Source organism: Lissotriton helveticus, chromosome 5_1, assembly GCF_964261635.1.
Source record: "Lissotriton helveticus chromosome 5_1, aLisHel1.1, whole genome shotgun sequence".
NCBI classification, from domain to species: Eukaryota; Metazoa; Chordata; class Amphibia; order Caudata; family Salamandridae; genus Lissotriton; species Lissotriton helveticus.
Window position 1 is genome coordinate 1979148966 of NC_136065.1, and position 20066 is coordinate 1979169031.

At 47.0% G+C, this 20066-nt stretch overlaps 1 protein-coding gene across 2 annotated transcripts in view; it reads right to left on the reverse strand.

Moving 5' to 3' along the window:
* MED24 (mediator complex subunit 24) overlaps positions 1 to 20066 on the reverse strand; it is a 355035-nt gene that overhangs the window by 8255 nt on the left and 326714 nt on the right. Inside the window, exons 23-25 of one of the 2 annotated variants that reach the window (XM_078645678.1) lie at positions 19329 to 19428; positions 17992 to 18069; positions 17741 to 17889 (exon numbers count right to left, since the gene is read on the reverse strand). In XM_078645678.1, coding sequence (XP_078501804.1) covers positions 17741 to 17889; positions 17992 to 18069; positions 19329 to 19428 — 327 coding nt within the window. Of the gene's footprint in view, positions 1 to 17740; positions 17890 to 17991; positions 18073 to 19328; positions 19429 to 20066 lie in introns of both variants that reach the window. The other variant, XM_078645677.1, reaches the window with a different exon arrangement.

Sequence of the window (20066 nt, forward strand, 5' to 3'; positions counted from 1 at the left end):
TGAATAACAGGTGTAGGGCCTAGAAAAGCAGACTGAATGGTAATGCAAACACATGTATACTTAATCGACATGCCTTCTGTTGAAAAGTATATTTTCTAATACAGTTCAAACTAACAGACCGAGAAAATAAACCATCACTTCTCTGTTGCACATGCTGCAACCCTGGCTTCAGAGGAAGCTACCCTTTTAGATATCACTTTTGGAAAGGAGGAGGACAAGGTAGCATAGGCTTCCAGACCGTCTGCAAAGAGACATTGTTTGCAAATTTCTGAAGCAAAACAGAAGCCGAGAACAACTGAGCCCACTTCACTCCATAAGACATCATTAGTGATAAAGGCATATATGGTACCAAGGCAAGGTTAAACACATGGACCTGCTACTGAGGGGAGGTGCAGAATGACTGTTTTCCAGCTACTGAACTGATAACAGCATCAGATATGTAGAGAAACAGAGTGGTTGCTAACTTGAAGGAGTAGTTTTGAATCTTGAATAATTTTCTGTACTCACATGTTGTGCATATTCTGCCATCTAGTGGTTGAGTCTGGAATTCTCCTTGTGCAATCCTTTTTTTCTCGCTTTCCTTCTGTGAGTTACTGTTAACCCTCTGCATGGTCACCATCTTCAGATTCTTGTCCCCTTTTGGGCGACCTACAGTACTTGGGCTTTTTTTTTTACTTTACATAGTTCCTTCATTTGTCCACTGCAATTCACCTAATTCCTGGTGAGGTGGGAGAGGTGCATGTGAATCCAGAAAATAATTCTATCACCAAAACTACTCTTATAAGTAACCATTTTGTTTTACAGTGAAAGTCTTTTTTTGATTCACATGCTATGCATGGATGTCATTTAAGGGTCACAGCTGCGACCCCCCTATCTTTGGCTTTGCGCCCTCTGGCATCAGAGGTGGAGAAATCAGTACCAAGACCACAGGGCGGCTCTGCATTCCATATTTTCCGGCTGTTTTTAATCATACTAATAGTGAATAATATTCTATTATTTACAATCCGTGTAATAAAATATGGAACACACTTAGCTGGAACTGGAGCTCTGGTGGTAGATGTGATCGGTTAAAATGTTTCTAAATGTTTGTTGTGTGTTTGTTTGCGGGTGATAGTGTGTTTAAATGAGAGAAAGCATGAGAATGTGTGAGCCAATGTGCCTATATGTGTGCGTGAGATAAAGTTCGTGAGAGTTAGATTGTGTGAGATTGAAGCCCAGATTTACGATTCGTTGATGCAAGGTAAAGCTGCACTAAGTTGCTGCCTTGCCATGTGTCAAAGAGAGACAGGAAAATGCATAATATCTACTAAGATAAAGAGCACTTTTATCTCCCCGTGCTTTGGTGCACTTTTGGCAGCCATGAGCAAACGCAAACAAACTTATGCCATAGTGCGTTGTCTAAAGCAAAGGTTTTGTACTGTAAGGGATTCCTTCCCTTACCAAAACTACACTTTAAGGCTTCTCCCAGTTTGTACGTGTGCTGTGGAATGCAGCACACATCCAATGCTGCAAAATTGAGGAGCAATAAAAACATTTCTACTAGTTTCGCCTGCCTCAGGGATGCGTAAGATTTTGGTGCAGATTCAGGAAAATCAATGTTTGTAGACATGTACTTTAATCAAAATGCATGGGTGTTTGCATGGAAATGCCCACGCGCCACTAATGGAACACGCTTTAATGCACAATATATGCAAAGCAGCACAGAGTGCCACTTTGTGATACTATCAGTAAATCTCACCCTAACATTTTGCACCAGTTCAGTTACAAAGGTGCCTGGGTGTCAGTAAGTGAGCAAGAAGCAGTGAGATTAAGAGAAAATGCGAGTGAATGAGTATGAATGAATAACAATGAGTGTAAGGGGGTGTACGAGATTGTAAGTAAAAATTAATGAATGAGAGTGAGTGAGTGAATGAGTGCGGGTGCGCAAATGGGAGTGAGAATGTGATGTAATGCCTGCGCTATTTGCCACAGGCCAGGGCATACTGAAGGTAATTATTGTATTATAGAGATTCCCAGACCAAAATATTGGTGATGGCATACTTGCAGCAATTGTTAGCATGACAGACACCTGTGACAAAACACTGGCCCACTGGGGGTAATTGATAGAATACAGGGCACTAGTGGTAAAATACTAGCATTCTCGTAGAAATTCTTGGTATGTGGACATCAGTGGCACAATGCAAGTACCTCTTGGCATAAAGGTGGATAACCTGCCATATGGGAGAGTGGCAACTATGGCACAATGCCAGCCCTGACATACTTGGGTAATGTTTGACATAAGGGTGACATATGGAAGGTATAAAATGTAAACTTTTGGCTCTGGCATATTTTGCCATTTTTGATATGAGGGGGCACCTATGGAATACGGAAGCACCCATTACAAAATGATGGCCCTGATACAATGGAGGAACTCTGACATATGGGGTCACCCATACCAAGTTTTGGGAAAAAGTGTGTCAACTGAGGAACGTTGGCACACCATAGTTAAAATGCATAATTTCACCCCATCCTTTTCAAAACTGTCTTGAGGGGAGAAACCCCAAAGAAGAGGCCTGGCATATTTGATTTGCTTGAGCACTACAATTCAGGGCAAGTATTATGCTCCTGAACATTTAAAGGCATATGCTACTTACCAGTATGCATCTGTTCTTGGCATGTAGGGCTGCTGACATTCATATCTGTGCATAGATCGCCGCCTAGTGTTGGGTCTGGATGATCGCACCTTGTTGTCCTGGAAGAGTCTTGGAGTATCATGAGATAGGTGACTCCTCCCCTGGACTACAGTGCGCATGGGCATCCTCTCCATCCTCAGATTGTTTTTTGCCATTGTGGCAAAGATGGAGTATAGAAAAGTAAGAGATGACCATGTAAATGTATGTAGAAAAGTACTACAGCTGTGACAGGCACCGGGGAGGAGGGTGGGCGATATGAATGTCAGCAGCCCTACATGCCAAGAACAGATGCATACTGGTAAGTATCCTATTCCGTTCGAGGCATGTGGCCTGCTGAATTCATATCTGTGCATAGACTGTATAGCAGTATCTCCTCTAGCGGTGGTCACCTGTACCAGCTGCAGCAGTTTGAAAAAGAGTTTTTAGGACAGCCTGGCCTACAGCAGCTTGTTGCTTTGCTTGCACGTCTACACAGTAGTGTTTAGTCAAAGTGTGTATGGTAGACCATGTAGCCGCCTTACATATGTCTTCTAGGGGAATGTTTCCTAGGAATGCCATGGATGCCACATTTTGCGCGTTGAGTGGGCTTTTGGGGGAACTGTTAGAGTGCGTTTTGCTTTTTGATAGCATATTTGAATGGATTTAACTATCCATCTGGCTATTCTTGATTTTGAAATGGGATTTCCATTATGTTGTGGGGCGAAAGCAACAAATAGTTGCTTTGTTTTCCTGAATGATTTGGTTCTGTCAACGTAATATAGCAGAGCCCTTCTTACATCTAGTGTGTGTAGGGCTCTTTCAGCCACTGACTGCGGATTTTGGAAGAAAACTGGCAATTCTATTGACTGATTGATATGGAAAGTTGATATAACTTTTGGCATAAACTTAGGGTTAGTACGAAGCACTACCTCATTGTGGTGTATTTGCATGAAAGGTTCTTGAATGGTTAATGCTTCTAGCTCACTCACTCTCCTGAGGGAGGTAATGGCAACCAGAAATGCCACCTTCCATGTTAAGAATTGTTATTCACATGAATGGAGTGGTTCAAAAGGTGGCCCCATAAGTCTGGTAAGTACTACATTTAAGTTCCAGACTGGCGAAGGTGGATGTTTTGGAGGGATGATTCTTTTCAGACCTTCCATAAAAGCTTTAATAGGTGGTATTCTGAACAGGGACACGTGTTGTCTGTTTTGGAGATATGCTGCCAAAGCAGCAAGGTGTAGCCTTATGGAAGAGTATGCGAGAGTGCATCTTTGAAGATGTAATAAGTAACAGATTATGTTTTGGATAGAGGCATCTAATGGATTGATTTGGTTATTATTGCAATAAATTACAAATCTTTTCAATTTAGCTGCGTAGCATGCTCTAGTAGTTGGGCGCCTTGCTTCCTTGATAATGTTCATACAGTCTGGAGGCAAGTTAAGATATCCGAATTCTAAGACTTCAGGAGCCAGATCGCTAGGTTCATCTGATTGGGATCCGGGTGCCTGATTTCCCCATGGTTCTGAGTTAATAGCTGTGGCGATAGGCACAGTCTTTGATGGGGAACTACTGAGAGTTCTAGGAGCGTCGTGTACCATGGCTGTCTTGCCCATGTGGGAGCAACCAGGATCATTGTGAGAGATTGTTGCCTTAGTTTGCTTGCCACCAGTGGAATCAGTGGGGTTGGCGGAAAAGCGTACGCAAATTTGCCTGACCAGTTCATCCATATCGCATTGCCTTGTGACAACGGGTGTGGGAACCTGGCGGCAAAGGACTGGCATTTTGAGTTTTCTTTTGTGGCAAACAGATCTATTTCTGGATGTCCCCACTTTTGGAAGAATGGTTGGAGAACTTGAGGGTGAATTTCCCATTGTGTATCTGTTGGCTGTGTCTGCTTAGTAGGTCTGCAATTTGATTGTCTTTCCCTGGTAGGTGTTCTGCGAGGAGAAAGATGTTTATTGGAATTGCCCACTTCCATATGCTCTGTGCTAGGTGAAACACTCGAGCTGGCAGCGAGCGTTGTGGTCAAAATCTTTGAATGAGCGTCTGTATGCTGGCTATCTTGGCTGGATTTGGATATGCCTTTGCCACCAGGGTATTTAATGTTGCTAAGAAAAACCAAAGGTGGTGATGGACGGAGCGTTGACAATACAAACACTCACCCCCAGTCAACTGATCTGGGTTTAATCCATCACCGTTCTTTAGCTCACTCCGCCACCCCAGTTCAGACATGGCCATATGCAAATCAGTCTGACCCTGTGCCTCATGGGAACAGTCCAGCCCGAACTGCCAAGCCATGTCTTCCCTGGACCGGAATCAAGCTTCCCAGGACCGGTTTCTGGCATTACAGCCATCTTCAGCCGGGCTTGCTTGACTCCAGTGGCAAAGTGAGCAAGGGACTCACGTCTGAGCATACCCTGCCAACTTAGGGCGAACAAAGAAAAACCAAAGGTGGTGATGGACGGAGCGTTGACAATACAAACACTCACCCCCAGTCAACTGATCTGGGTTTAATCCATCACCGTTCTTTAGCTCACTCCGCCACCCCAGTTCAGACATGGCCATATGCAAATCAGTCTGACCCTGTGCCTCATGGGAACAGTCCAGCCCGAACTGCCAAGCCATGTCTTCCCTGGACCGGAATCAAGCTTCCCAGGACCGGTTTCTGGCATTACAGCCATCTTCAGCCGGGCTTGCTTGACTCCAGTGGCAAAGTGAGCAAGGGACTCACGTCTGAGCATACCCTGCCAACTTAGGGCGAACAGAGAAAAACCAAAGGTGGTGATGGACGGAGCGTTGACAATACAAACACTCACCCCCAGTCAACTGATCTGGGTTTAATCCATCACCGTTCTTTAGCTCACTCCGCCACCCCAGTTCAGACATGGCCATATGCAAATCAGTCTGACCCTGTGCCTCATGGGAACAGTCCAGCCCGAACTGCCAAGCCATGTCTTCCCTGGACCGGAATCAAGCTTCCCAGGACCGGTTTCTGGCATTACAGCCATCTTCAGCCGGGCTTGCTTGACTCCAGTGGCAAAGTGAGCAAGGGACTCACGTCTGAGCATACCCTGCCAACTTAGGGCGAACAAAGAAAAACCAAAGGTGGTGATGGACGGAGCGTTGACAATACAAACACTCACCCCCAGTCAACTGATCTGGGTTTAATCCATCACCGTTCTTTAGCTCACTCCGCCACCCCAGTTCAGACATGGCCATATGCAAATCAGTCTGACCCTGTGCCTCATGGGAACAGTCCAGCCCGAACTGCCAAGCCATGTCTTCCCTGGACCGGAATCAAGCTTCCCAGGACCGGTTTCTGGCATTACAGCCATCTTCAGCCGGGCTTGCTTGACTCCAGTGGCAAAGTGAGCAAGGGACTCACGTTTTCACCTTTGGTTTTTCTTTGTTCGCCCTAAGTTGGCAGGGTATGCTCAGACGTGAGTCCCTTGCTCACTTTGCCACTGGAGTCAAGCAAGCCCGGCTGAAGACGGCTGTAATGCCAGAAACCGGTCCTGGGAAGCTTGATTCCGGTCCAGGGAAGATATGGCTTGGCAGTTCGGGCTGGACTGTTCCCAGAAGGCACAGGGTCAGACTGATTTGCATATAGCCATGTCTGAACTGGGGTGGCGGAGTGAGCTAAAGAACGGCGATGGATTAAACCCAGATCAGTTGACTGGGGGTGAGTGTTTGTATTGTCAACGCTCCGTCCATCATCACCTTTGGTTTTTCTTTGTTCGCCCTAAGTTGGCAGGGTATGCTCAGACGTGAGTCCCTTGCTCACTTTGCCACTGGAGTCAAGCAAGCCCGGCTGAAGACGGCTGTAATGCCAGAAACCGGTCCTGGGAAGCTTGATTCCGGTCCAGGGAAGACATGGCTTGGCAGTTCGGGCTGGACTGTTCCCAGAAGGCACAGGGTCAGACTGATTTGCATATAGCCATGTCTGAACTGGGGTGGCGGAGTGAGCTAAAGAACGGTGATGGATTAAACCCAGATCAGTTGACTGGGGGTGAGTGTTTGTATTGTCAACGCTCCGTCCATCATCACCTTTGGTTTTTCTTCGTTCGCCCTAAGTTGGCAGGGTATGCTCAGACGTGAGTCCCTTGCTCACTTTGCCACTGGAGTCAAGCAAGCCCGGCTGAAGACGGCTGTAATGCCAGAAACCGGTCCTGGGAAGCTTGATTCCGGTCCAGGGAAGACATGGCTTGGCAGTTCGGGCTGGACTGTTCCCAGAAGGCACAGGGTCAGACTGATTTGCATATAGCCATGTCTGAACTGGGGTGGCGGAGTGAGCTAAAGAACGGTGATGGATTAAACCCAGATCAGTTGACTGGGGGTGAGTGTTTGTATTGTCAACGCTCCGTCCATCATCACCTTTGGTTTTTCTTTGTTCGCCCTAAGTTGGCAGGGTATGCTCAGATGTGAGTCCCTTGCTCACTTTGCCACTGGAGTCAAGCAAGCCCGGCTGAAGACGGCTGTAATGCCAGAAACCGGTCCTGGGAAGCTTGATTCCGGTCCAGGGAAGACATGGCTTGGCAGTTCGGGCTGGACTGTTCCCAGAAGGCACAGGGTCAGACTGATTTGCATATAGCCATGTCTGAACTGGGGTGGCGGAGTGAGCTAAAGAACGGTGATGGATTAAACCCAGATCAGTTGACTGGGGGTGAGTGTTTGTATTGTCAACGCTCCGTCCATCATCACCTTTGGTTTTTCTTTGTTCGCCCTAAGTTGGCAGGGTATGCTCAGACGTGAGTCCCTTGCTCACTTTGCCACTGGAGTCAAGCAAGCCCGGCTGAAGACGGCTGTAATGCCAGAAACCGGTCCTGGGAAGCTTGATTCCGGTCCAGGGAAGACATGGCTTGGCAGTTCGGGCTGGACTGTTCCCAGAAGGCACAGGGTCAGACTGATTTGCATATAGCCATGTCTGAACTGGGGTGGCGGAGTGAGCTAAAGAACGGTGATGGATTAAACCCAGATCAGTTGACTGGGGGTGAGTGTTTGTATTGTCAACGCTCCGTCCATCATCACCTTTGGTTTTTCTTTATTTAATGTTGCTCCCAGATATTGTTGTATGTGGGAGGGTTGTAGATGTGATTTCGGGTAATTTATAGAGAATCCTAGACTGTGCAGCAACCGGATTGTCTGAGACGTATGGTTTGCACACAGTGCGTATGATTTGGCTTTTATGAGCCAATCGTCTAGGTACGGAAACACGTGGATGTGTTGCCTTCTGGTGTGCTGCTACTACTGCTAGGCATTTTGTAAAAACCCTTGGTGCTGTAGTTAGCCCGAAGGGGAGAACTTTGAATTGGTAGTGGTGACCCTCTATTGTAAACCTCAGATATTTCCTGTGAGCTGGGTGTATAGGTATGTGAAAGTATGCATCTTTTAGGCCTAATGTAGCAAGGAAGTCGCCTTGCTGGAGTAACGGAAGTACCTGTTGTAGAGTGACCATATGGAAATGCTCTGAGAGTATGTATTGGTTTAGAGGTCTGAGGTCCAGTATTGGTCTGAGGGATCCGTCTTTTTTGGGGATTAGGAAGTAAAGAGAGTATACTCCCGTTCCCTGGTGTTGAAAAGGGACTGGTTCTATGGTTCCTTTTTCTAGCATGGATGTAACCTCTTGTTGTAACAACGTGATGTGCTCTTTGGACATTGGACAGTGTCTGGGTGGTATGTTGGGTGGAGTAGAAGTGAGTTCCAGGCAGTAACCATACTGGATAATTTGTCTCACCCATATGTCTGTGGTAATGGTGTTCCAGACTGGTAGGAATTGTATTAGTCTGCCTCCGACCGGTGTTAAGTGGTCTGGAGGGAGTGTGAACAAGTCACTGTTTGGCGGCGGTGGAGGCTCTGGTGTTGTTGACCCCCCCGTCCTCTGCCCTTGTTATTATTTCCTCTATAACCTCCTCTGTTGGAGCCTCTATTAAAAGTGCTCTGGGAATTACTTTTGAATGTAGAGGACGTTTGGGATGTGTTGCCTCTCCCTGAGCCCCTGAAGGAGGAGCGACGAAAGGAACTTCTGGATTGCTGAAACTGAAGTGCACCCATAGACTTAGCAGTATCGAATAGTTTCTTACCTTTCGGTGTAGTTTTGCAGCTTGAAGATCTTTCTGGATTCACTATGCTGTGCATTATTCCGCGGTCTAGTGGTTGGGTCCGGAATCGTAGTCTTTTTTTTTTTTTTCGTAGCCCAGGTGGGCGTCGACATCCCACCTTTTGGTGTCCTTCCTGTGACGTCGGCATGCTTCCTGCGGAAGCTCCCACCCTTGGGTGCCATCTTCGGATTCTTTTTTTCCTCATTTGTGTTGTGTTTCCGAATTGTATGGCAATGTTTTGATCTTTCCTTTTACCGCTTCTTCCCTTGAAGTTCCATTAAAGTCTCTCTTTTTTTTTTTTATTTACCCCCTCTTTCTCCAGCCTCATCTTTCTGGCAGAGGTGGGTGGGTTCGCTAGTGAATCCAGAAAGATCTTCAAGCTGCAAAACTACACCAACAGGCAAGAAACTATTTGTTTTGCAGCGTGAATCTTTCTGGATTCACTATGCTGTGCATAGACTTTGTAGCGGTTTGAGGTTATTGTGGCGGCTGGGTGGAAGATGAGCTTGAGTTTTTGAATATGTGCTGAAGCACTTTCTGTCCCACTTGTGCTTCCTTGTTCATTTGTATGTCCACACAGTAGTGTTTCGTAAACGTGTGCACAGAAGCCCATGTTGCCGCCATGCATATGTCCTGAATGGGAGTGGTTGCCAAGAAGGCTATTGTAGCTCCCTTTTTCCTGGTTGAACGGGCCTGTGGCCCCTCTGTTAGTTCTTGCCCAGCTTGTTTGTGGCAGAATTGTATTGCTTGCGCGATCCAACGTGCAATTGTCCCTTTAGTAACAGCTTTGCCCTCGAAACTTTTAGCAAATTACACAAAAAACTGTTTTGTTTTTCTGTGATCTTTAGTTCTCTCAATGTAATGCATGACTGCACGTCTCGCGTCCAGAGTGTGCAGTGCCCTTTCAGCTTTTGTTGTTGGTTTCTAGAAGAAACTTGGTATTTGAATTGTCTGGTTGATGCGGAACTTGGACACAACTTTTGGCATAAAGTGTGGGTCCGTTCTCATCACCACCCTATCGTTGTTAATAGGGTGCCTGTAGCGTTAACGCCTGTAATTCGCTTATTCTGCGCAGCCAGGTGATTGCCACTAGGAATGCTGTTTTCAACGTTAGCATCTGTAGTGAGGCTTTATGCATAGGTTCAAAGGGTGCCTTTATGAGTTCTGTCAGTACTATATTGAGGTTCCATGCAGGTGCTTGTAACCTTTTAGGCGGCGCAATCCTCTTTGCACCTTCCAAGAATCTCTTTACAATCATAGAAGTAAAGAAGCTTTTGCCTGTCTCTCCTCTAGAGTAAGCGACAATGGCTGCTAGGTGTACCCTTAGCGATGATGAGCTCAGGTTAGTCTCGAGCAGGTGCGTGAGGTACTTAAGCACTGTTGAGTCTTTTGTCATTTTGTTGTGCAGTCTTTCCTTTCTGCACCATAGTGTGAACCTCTTCCATTTTGCCACGTAACACTTACGCATGCTTGGTTTTCTTGCCTCCCGAAGTACCCTCAGGGTACTCTCAGGTAGCTTTAGGTGTGCAAATTCGATGTCCTCAGGAGCCAGGCTGCTAGGCTGAGGCTTTCTGGTTCTGGATGCAGCACCTCTCCGTTTTGCATGGAGAGTAGGTCTGTCCTTTTCCCAAATTTGTGTGGTGCACTCTGTGTCATTTCCATAATCTGCAAATACCATGTCTGCCTGGCCCACTGGGGTGCGACCAGTATCAGGGTCATGTTGCTTGTCCTGCACTTGCTGAGTACCTTGTGTATTAGGGGAATCGGCGGAAAGGCGCAGGCAAATGTCTTTGACCAGCTTATCCATAGGGCATTCCCCAGGGATCCTTCCCCTTGTTGCCTCGATGCGAAATGTTGGCATTTTGCATTCTGGTGTGTTGCAAACAGATCTATTGATGGGGTTCCCCACCTGTTGAACAGTTTCTTTGTTTCTTGTGCATTTAGCTCCCATTCGTGTGAGGCTGATGTGTGTCTGCTAAGCCAGTCCGCTTCCACGTTGTCCTTTCCTGGCAGATGAATCGCCAGTATATCTATTTTTAGTGGTATTGCCCAGTTTCATATTTCCTGCGCCAGTTCTGACAGCGGGGCTGATTGTGTTCCTCCCTGTTTGTTTATGTAGAACATCGCTGTTGTGTTGTCCGTCTGGATCAACACTGTTTGGTTGTACAACTTCGTCTGGAAAGCTTTCATAGCTAGGAAAACGGTCTTTAGTTCTAGGTAATTGATGTGTTTGACCGCATCCGCTACAGGCCCCTCACTCGGAGTTTTTCCATGTGTGCTCCCCATCCCTTCTGGGATGCATCTGTGGTGATGGTCACTGTTGGTGTTGGTGGTGTTAGAAGCTTCCCCTTTGTTATGTTTCCCTTGATCCACCATGATATCTCCTCGTGCACTGTGTGTGTTATAACCACTAGGCCCTCCCAACACCCTGTAGCTTGTGACCATTGGTCCTGCAGCCACTCCTGGAGTGGTCTCATGTGTAGTCGTACATTTGGTACTATGTGGATGCATGAGGCCATCATGCCCATCATTTTGCTCACCGTCCTCACTGTCAGAGCTTGCCCCTTCTGGTAGAGGTGCGCATCCTTCAACAGAGCCATCGTTCTTTTCTCGCTGGGGAACACCTTCCCCTGCACGGTGTTTATTTTTGCTCCCAGAAATATCTTGACTTGTTCTGGGTTTATCGAGGATTTCTTCCAGTGGATGGAGAAACTCAGGGCCATCAGTGTGTCTATCACTATTTGAGCGTGCTCTTTGCACGTGTTGTATGACTTTGCCTTTATTAGCCAGTCGTCTAGGTAAGGGTATACGTGTAACCCATCCCTTCGTAAGTGCGCTGCGACGGCTGCCAGACATTTCGTGAATACCCTTGGTGCTGATTTTAGTCCGAAGGCCAGCGCTGTGAATTGATAGTGATTTGAGTTGATGACAAATCTTAGCAGATGTTTGTGCCGCCTGTTCATTGGGATGTGCAGGTAGGCATCTTTGAGGTCTTTGGTGACCATGAAGTCCCCGGCTTGAATCTGTGGAAGTACTTCTTGCAGGGATGTCATTTTGAATTTTTGCGTTTTTATGAATTTGTTGAGGAACCTTCGGTCCAGGATGGGTCTCATTGTTTAGTCTACTTTTGGTACTAGGAAGTACGTAGAATACACCCCCTTGTTCCTTTCCATGGGAGGTACAGGCTCGATAGCCTGCTTTTGTAGGAGTTCCTCTGCCTCCCTCTGAAGATGCTCTAGTTCCTTGTTTGCTAGTGCTCTTTTCTTTGGTTTTCTGCATGGTGGTGTCTTTTCTAACTCTATGCAGTACCCATACTGTATTGTGTTGATGATCCATTTGTCTGTTGTAATTTTCTTCCACTCCTGGAGGAAAAGGTTTAATCTTCCTCCCACAGGTATTATGTGCTCGTGGTTTTTCGTTATGGGACACACCTGTTTTTTGTTTTTGTGCTCCCCCCTTGGAGGTATTGGAAGGGGGTGCACTATCAGTGTGGCCGAGTCACTTGGAGGGGATTTGTTGTCCACCCCTCCTGTTGTTTCCACGCCCACTCGCTCTCCCGCGAAAGGACTGGCCCCTATGTTGATATTGCCAGTTTTTGCTGGCCTTGTTGCGTATGGGTGTCGCTTTGGTGGGAATGTTGGAAGGACTGATGCGACGTTCCCGGCTGGTTCCCCGCTCTGCTGTGTGGTCTCCGTGACGGGGTCCCTCTCTTTGTTGTTCCCCTGAATTGCAAGGCCCCCATGGATCTTGCGGTGTCGTTATCCTATTTGAGCTGTGAGAGCTTGTCGTCCACCGGTGCTCCTAACAGGGTCTCACCGTTGAGTGTTCAGGATGTTGTGTTGCACCTCTGGTTTAAACCTGATATTCTGAGCCAGGCTTGTCTCCTTTCTGTGATGACCAGCATCATGAGTCTGCTGGCTGTGTCTGCACCGTCCAGTGCTGTTTTTAGGCAAGAGTTTGCCAAGTTCTTCCCCTCCTCTACCAGGTGTGAAGCCCTTTGTTGGTATTCCTGAGGGAGGTGTTTCACCAGCTGCCCCAGTTCGTCCATGATTTGGTAATGGTGTCTGTTGATCAGTGCGTTGGAATTAGCCATGCACCAGTGCATAGCGGCATTCCTTTCGATTTTCCTTCCTGTTAGGTCCATCCTTCTGCTCTCTTTGTCTGGGGGTGGTCCTGAAGTAGTTGGGACATTGGCCCTTTACCTTGCTGTAGCAGCGATGATGGAGTCAGCAGCGACCGTCCCCTGTATGTAGGGTGGGTCCTTGGAGGAGTGCTTGTACTTTTTATCCGTCCTTGGCGTGACGGGTTTACAAGTAGCAGGCTCTTTGAACGCCTCTCTTCCTTGTCCCTTGATGCTTTCAAGCATTGGCAGGTATTGGCTCCTAGTGTGCATTGGGAGTAGTGTTTCCACTAGGAAATCCCCTTTCGGCACTTCCTCCTCGAGCTTGACTCTGAACGCTGTTGCTGCTTTCTAAATGCATTCATTGTAAAGTCCGATGTCGTCAGGCGGTGAGGGTCTCGCTGGATATGTGTCCACTCCCTCTTCTGGACTCTCAGTTTCGATGTCCTGCCACTCTGTATCTTGTGTATCCGAGTATGTTGATTCTTGGTACGCCCTCTGGTCGTCATCTGGCTCCTCTTCGTAATAGGGGTTATCATCTTCCTGATATGCCAGATCTTCCAAGCTCTCCGACGCTGCTTCGACCTCCAAGTCTTCGTCTTCTTCCTCGAGCAACTGTACTACCGGTGACTTGGGCTTCGACGGAATTGTGTAAGATTTAATTTTTTCTTCGAAATCTTTCTTTCGCTGCAGGATGTTCTCCATCTCTGCCTCGAGTCTCCCCTTCTTCCTTTCCATCTCCGCCGCCTGATCGGCGTCGAGTGGTTGTGCCGCTCTCTTTGGCATACAAGATGGCGCCGAAATTTCTGTCGGCGTCGAGACTGGTTTCGGCGACGAGACTGGTTTCGGCGGCGAGACTGGTCTTGCGTCTTTCGTCGTCGACTTTAAAGTTGTTTTCGGAGTTGAGCGCTCCTTTTCTTGGACGCTTTTCGACGACTTTTGCTGGTCGCCGTCCTTCGGCGCCAGGGAGTCCTTCTGTGAGGATTCGCTGGGCCTGGATGTTGCTGCGGACGCCGAAGTTTTCGGCGTCGGCGCGTTCGGGGTTTTGCCCTCGTTTTTTCGAGAGTCTTGGGTAGACTGTCGAGAGTCTTTCGGGCCTTTCTGGGGCGTCGAGTCTCCTACCTTTTCTGTAGTCTTCTTATTATCGGTCTCTACGACCGTGTAGCCAATGTCTTCTTCGGCGGTGTAATCCTCCTCATCGGTTGATAGCCCCAGGTCTCGAAGGGACGGTGGTTGGCCCTTGCCTTACATGGTGTAGTTTGCTATTCTTTGCCTCTCTCTCACTTGAAGGGTCTTCGGCGTGAATGCGGAGCAGGCGTGGCAGTCCTTGCTTTCGTGGTCGACCGGCAGGCAGAGGTTGCAGACTGGGCGTTGGTCCTTCTGCGCGTACTTGTGGTGGCAGTTGCGGCAGAATTTGAATGGTGTGTTGTCCATGTCTTGCATTCAGGGGGCCCCCTGACGCATTCTCCTCTGGACGTCGAATTTAGTTGAAATTTCTTTCTTTCTTCGTCGTCCTTTCGATGGTGTAGTCTTCCTTCGTCTTCTTAATTGTTTTTCTCCAAAAATCTCGAGTTTTGCTTCTCTTCTCTCCTAATCTCTGGAGCCCTCTCGGGAACGATCCAGACCCAACGGCGGAAAAAATAATCTGCAGATGGCGCCCAAGGGTGGGAGCTTCCGCAGGAAGCATGCCGACGTCACAGGAAGGACACCAAAAGGTGGGACGTCGACGGCCACCTGAACTACGAAAAAAAAAAAAAAACGAACAAAAGACTACAATTCCGGACCCAACCACTAGACCGCGGAATAATGCACAGCATAGTGAATCCTGAAAGATTCACGCTGCAAAACAGTGTCTTTTTTAATTTTTTCTAAAATTGTATCTACTGCAAGGCCAAACAAGAAATCTTGGTTAACTGGTTGCTTTAGGATGGTTAATTGCACTTCATTTTTTAAGCCGGAAATGCGCAGCCACACATGCCGGCGTATTAAGACGCTTGTGTTGATGGACCTAGCTGCTGTGTCAGCTGCGTCAAGTGCACATTTAATGGAAGCGTTTGTGATAAATTTGCCTTAGGTCATTAACTTTAGCTTTGAATGGTTCTGGTAGGTGTTGAAGTAAACTGTCCAGTTGGTCGTAACATGCTCTAACATAGCGTGCTAATAAAGCTTGTGTGTTTGCTATCCTCCAGGAGTTTGCTGCCTGGGAGGCTACTCTTTTGCCTGAGGCTTCTAATATTTTCGGCTCTTTGTCAGGAGGGGGAGCATCTCCTTTGGTTTGTGAATTAGCTCGTTTTCGAGCGTTTGATAAGACTAGTGAGTCCAATGGCAACTGTGACCTAATATAAGTAGGGTCTGCAGGGGCAGATTTGTATTTTTTCTCAATCCTAGGGTTGAGGACACGCGATCTGGCTGGGTCTTTAAATATGTTGGGCGCGTGTTTTAGTACCCTTTTCAACATAGGAAGTGTACGTACACTTTTTCCTGATGTAGGAAAAATGTCAAAAAGGAAGTTCTCTTCTGTTGGATCGGTGTGCATGTCTACGCCATGAAATTTTGCTGCCCAATCCACTAATTGGTTAAAGACAATGGTGTCGTCAGTAGGCGACAGCTTTGTAGGATATGAAGAGGTGTCAGGGATGGGTTGTGGCTCGTAGTTATCATAAGGATCATTATGGTCCTCCCATGTGTCATCCTCTACGTCCTGATCCACAGGTTCGACAAAATCATCCTGAGGATCTTCCCCTATGTTTTCTGTGTCATCACAACCTTAAGGTGTAGGAGAGTAAGGCGCAAAAGGCATGTTAGGAAAAAAGGGAGGAGGAGTGAAAGGACTTGAAGGAGACATGCCAAAGTCTTTTTTCTTAGTAGGAACAGGTGAAGAAGTGTTAGTGTCCAACGGACTTTTCTTCCTCTTGTAAACTGTTACGTGTCCAATTTCAGGGTCGATATACAGTTTAGACTGTTTCTGCGCTTAATGGATCAGGATGGAAAAGTTCTTCCTCAACTGTCCGCGGTTTTGGCACCGATGCTTTTGGCTTAGTCACTTCTTTGGGGTGAGTCTTTGGCTCGAGGGCCTTCGGCTGTGGAGCTTTTTTCGGCTCGGCCGCTGATTTCGGGTCGGTGACCTTTTGTAGGTCGACATCCTTTGTTGGTTGCACTGCCTTTTTTGGTTCGGCGACCTTCTTTGGTTCGACGCCCTTTTTCGGATCAACCGTTTTTTTCGGATCTACCAGTTTTTTCGGGTCGATTACTTTTTTCGGGTCGATTACTTTTTTCGGTTCCCCATGTTTTCTGTGCTCGACGACCTAGTCTTTTTAGTGCGATCCGGTTTCGGATCGACACCCTTTTTAGGCTCGACGGCCTGTGTCGGGTCGACTGTTTTGTTAGCCTCGTTGACCGTTTTTGTTTCGACGAGCTTCTTCGGTTTGACAACCGATTTAGGTTGTACGGCCTTTTTAGGAATAGTTTTGCTCATTCCTGGGGTATTGGAAGGCTTGGGTTTGGTCTTCGGGGCCGAGCCGGAAGGTGGGCCTCTGAAGGAGTCTATCGATCTCGGCTAAGGCCTTTAGGCGATGCTTCGACCGGAGTCTTGTCTTGGGGTGGAAGCAGGGTTGGGGGCTTGGTACTCACAGTTTGCCCCGGTGTGATCTGGTCATTGGAGTCCGACCGGTCCTCCACGGTGACAATTTCTAGTCGGCCGCTTCTGGGAGGTCATGTTCGTCTTCGAAGATGTTCTCCGGTTCCAGTGCCTGCCGCTGCATTTCTTGTCTAGCGGCTCTTCGGTTCCGGATAGTATTTTTCGACCGGAACTGAGCACAAGCTGCACAGTTTTCCTCGTTGTGCTCGGGTGATAGGCACTTGTTGCATACTGTATGTTTATCAGTATGTGGGAATTTGGAGTGACATTGTGGGCACTTTTTAAAGGGGGTCCTTTCCATCGGCAGCAGGCCCACGTGATGTCGAAAAGGCCCATCGGCCCGCGTCGACGACCGGATCGAGACGCGATGGAAAGTAAGTTCGAGTGGAGGGGTACCAAACGAGAACAATACCGTCGAGGTAGAAGGCCTTTTGGCCTTAGAAAGTTGATAAGTTTCGGTTCCGAAGTTGGAGTTGAAGAATAGCATCCGAACCCAATGGTGGAAAAAAACAATTTGAGGATGGAGAGGATGCCCATGCGCACTGTAGTCCAGGGGTGGAGTCACCTATTTCGTGATACTCCGAAGACTCTTCCAGGACAACAAGGTGCAATCATCCGGACCCAACACTAGGCGGCGATCTATGCACAGATATGAATTCAGCAGCCCACATGCCTCGAACATATGGTGACAGAACTAATCAAAATGTTTCTACTTGGAATGTAGTTGGCAAGAAGACTGTTCATACATTGTCTGACAATAAGCGGTTAAAAGTTTCCAAAAGGAAAGACTTTTCCTATCCATACTAATAGCTCATAAGAGCCTGGTCCAAAACTATGAAGAAATAGAAGTGCTCTACTGAATCTTCCAAGATTCTCCATGAATGTAAGTAAGTTCTCTTGATTTGAGAGACCAAACACATTTTCTCTAGATTAGGCGCCTAGAAGACAAATCTGATGAAGTAGGAGTCTTTACTTGCAAATAAAAACCTTAAGATTCAACCATAACCTGTCCAATGCACTAAGGATAAGTACACTGCCCTTCTAAAGTACACTGCCCTTCTACAGACAAGGACTGAGGTGTGATATCTGATGGGTGCCATGCCATGTAGGTGAGGACTTCAAGGTTTATTGTGCCTTGATAGGTGCCAAAGGCCATCTCCAACTGCATTTAGTGCCTCAGAAGACGGTGGGATTATTGAGGCTCATGTCAATCTGGGAAGCGGCTTCTTACCATGGTGAATGGCATGAACTGCAGGATGCTGCCACGGCTCCCTTGTTCCAAACAAATCACGCATTCCTCCATGAACCACTGGACAAATTGTGTGTGTGCCCCGGCTGTCTTGGCACCCAGGATTGAAGAGATTAGCAGGAAAAGGTTAGCTGTAGAGGAAAGAGAACACATATTAGTTTCTGCAGGGAGACTGAGGAGAGTACACTCTGGCACCTGCTAAGGCAATTACTGTGTTCTTAACTCTGAATTACCTAAAACTCGGTTGAGCGGGTCCCTCATGTTGACTTTATGGAGCTGAGAGGCAGAGACTGAGCTGGTCATTGACCGATCTGCTGGAGAGAAAGAAGAAATATGATAGGGCTAAAAAAACAGAACACTGAAGGACCTTCTTCTCCACAAAATCCAAAAGAAATGTTGTACTGTGACAAAGGATGTGCTGCACTGCACACAGATTTCAAAGAATACATTAGTCTAAGAGATTCATACACAGCAGACTATCTACATGCTTGTGTGACATCCTGAAACACAAATTATTTACACTTTTTCCTGATTTCAAATTAAAGCAAATAAACATAAAGCATGCTAAAAAGACAACATTTACAATCTTTTCTTTTTTCTAAAACTAATTAGCCACAATAAAGGGCATAACACTACATTTGGCTGTAAACACCACTCTAGAAAACAGTGTACACAGGGCAAATAAAACAAATATGGGAATAATGCCCCAATAGAAAACATACACATACTAGAAATTCAACCTGGGTCCTTTAAGAATCTTGGAAGTCTGCACTATCTCATCATGCCCAGCAGGTGGTCAGTTAGAAAGTTGTTTCTTCCATACTGTAAGGAAGATCCTGAACACAATCCTCCTTTGGCTGCTTTATTTAACAAATAATTCCCAGGCAGACTACACATGTAGTCTGCCTGCAGAGTGGGCATGCCTGTGCGGTAAGGACAGCTTGTGGCAGCACTTTAATGAATATATAAGAACTCGAATCTTGCTTGTCACACTCTTCTAGGGCATCGAGAAAAAGCTTAAACATTGTAAAGATACCCCTGCGTTTGAGATTCCCCAGTACTCTCTTAATCTGTGTGATCCCATGCCATTCTCCCAAGGATTAATCCCTTCAGACATCAAACCATCCTCTTGCACTCTCTCAAACACACTGACCAGACCATTCACTGAGAGCTCTTGCTGTAGGAGAACCTCCAGAACATGAGCGCCCTTCAGAGCTCTCCCTATCTCTGAGATCCCGAGTGCAACCATTTACGGTCACTGACCTCCTTACGGCACTCACACACTAGTCAACTTATTCCAATTAATTTCTCCCACAGTGAAAAATCAACACTGCCAACAGGGATCATTACTTCTCTACCTCTTTTCCACCTCTGAGAAACAACCCTTCTCCCACCCAGGGACCACTCCTCCTTCTGACACAATTAAAACCTCCCAACTCCCACCACACCAGAGATCAACACTGGTCATCATTTTTTCTCTCAGAGATCAACCCTTTCCCACTACTCTCTCCCCATCAGATGTCAAATCATACTCGTCCTTAGACTGCCATCCCCCAGTCCTCGCACTTACTAGGGCTGGAGAGGGTGTTGGGGTCTTCTTCATTGGAGCTCAGAAGTCGCATCAGTTTGGAGGGCTGGGCATCATCCAGAGGGAAGAGGCTTATATAATCCTACAGAAACCAATGAAACAGTATAAGAATTAACCAGAGATCACAGAGGTCAGACAGCAGGTTCTAGGGCCCAGTGCAGTTCACAGCCATTCTGATTTCAAAGTGACGGGGAAGTGTTGTGTGTGGTTGTTGGATTTGTAGTTAATAATGAGCTCTATAGTGCAGGCACTAAAGCAAAGGTTTAGTGCGGTGTATGCTTGTGCAGGATTTGCAGCTTGGAGTAGTGCTGCATACAGTCATTGTGTTTCTGCACCTCTGGATAAGCGCAGTGTCCACAGGATCTGCAGCTTAGGCTATGTGTTATGTACTACTGTGCTCGCCTTGCTGATCAGAATAAATAGTTTAAATGGAAACTGGGGTTTCCAGTTCAAGTCAAGTGTTACGAGGCAATGTGCTACCGCTGCAGATCAGGGATATTACTCAGTATGTTGAAGCTGGATAATGTGCTGGCTCTTCGCGTTAAGGTTGATGACGTTTGTGTCGACTCTGCCACTCACGATAAGTGTTCTGTGCTGCCATGTAGGCTCTGCAACTCAGTGTAAGCATCCTGTACCAAAAGGGGTGCAGAATTTAGCAGAAGTGAAATTACCTACTATTAGTGAAGTGTTGGGGAGTATAGTACTCAACAGCAGAGCAGT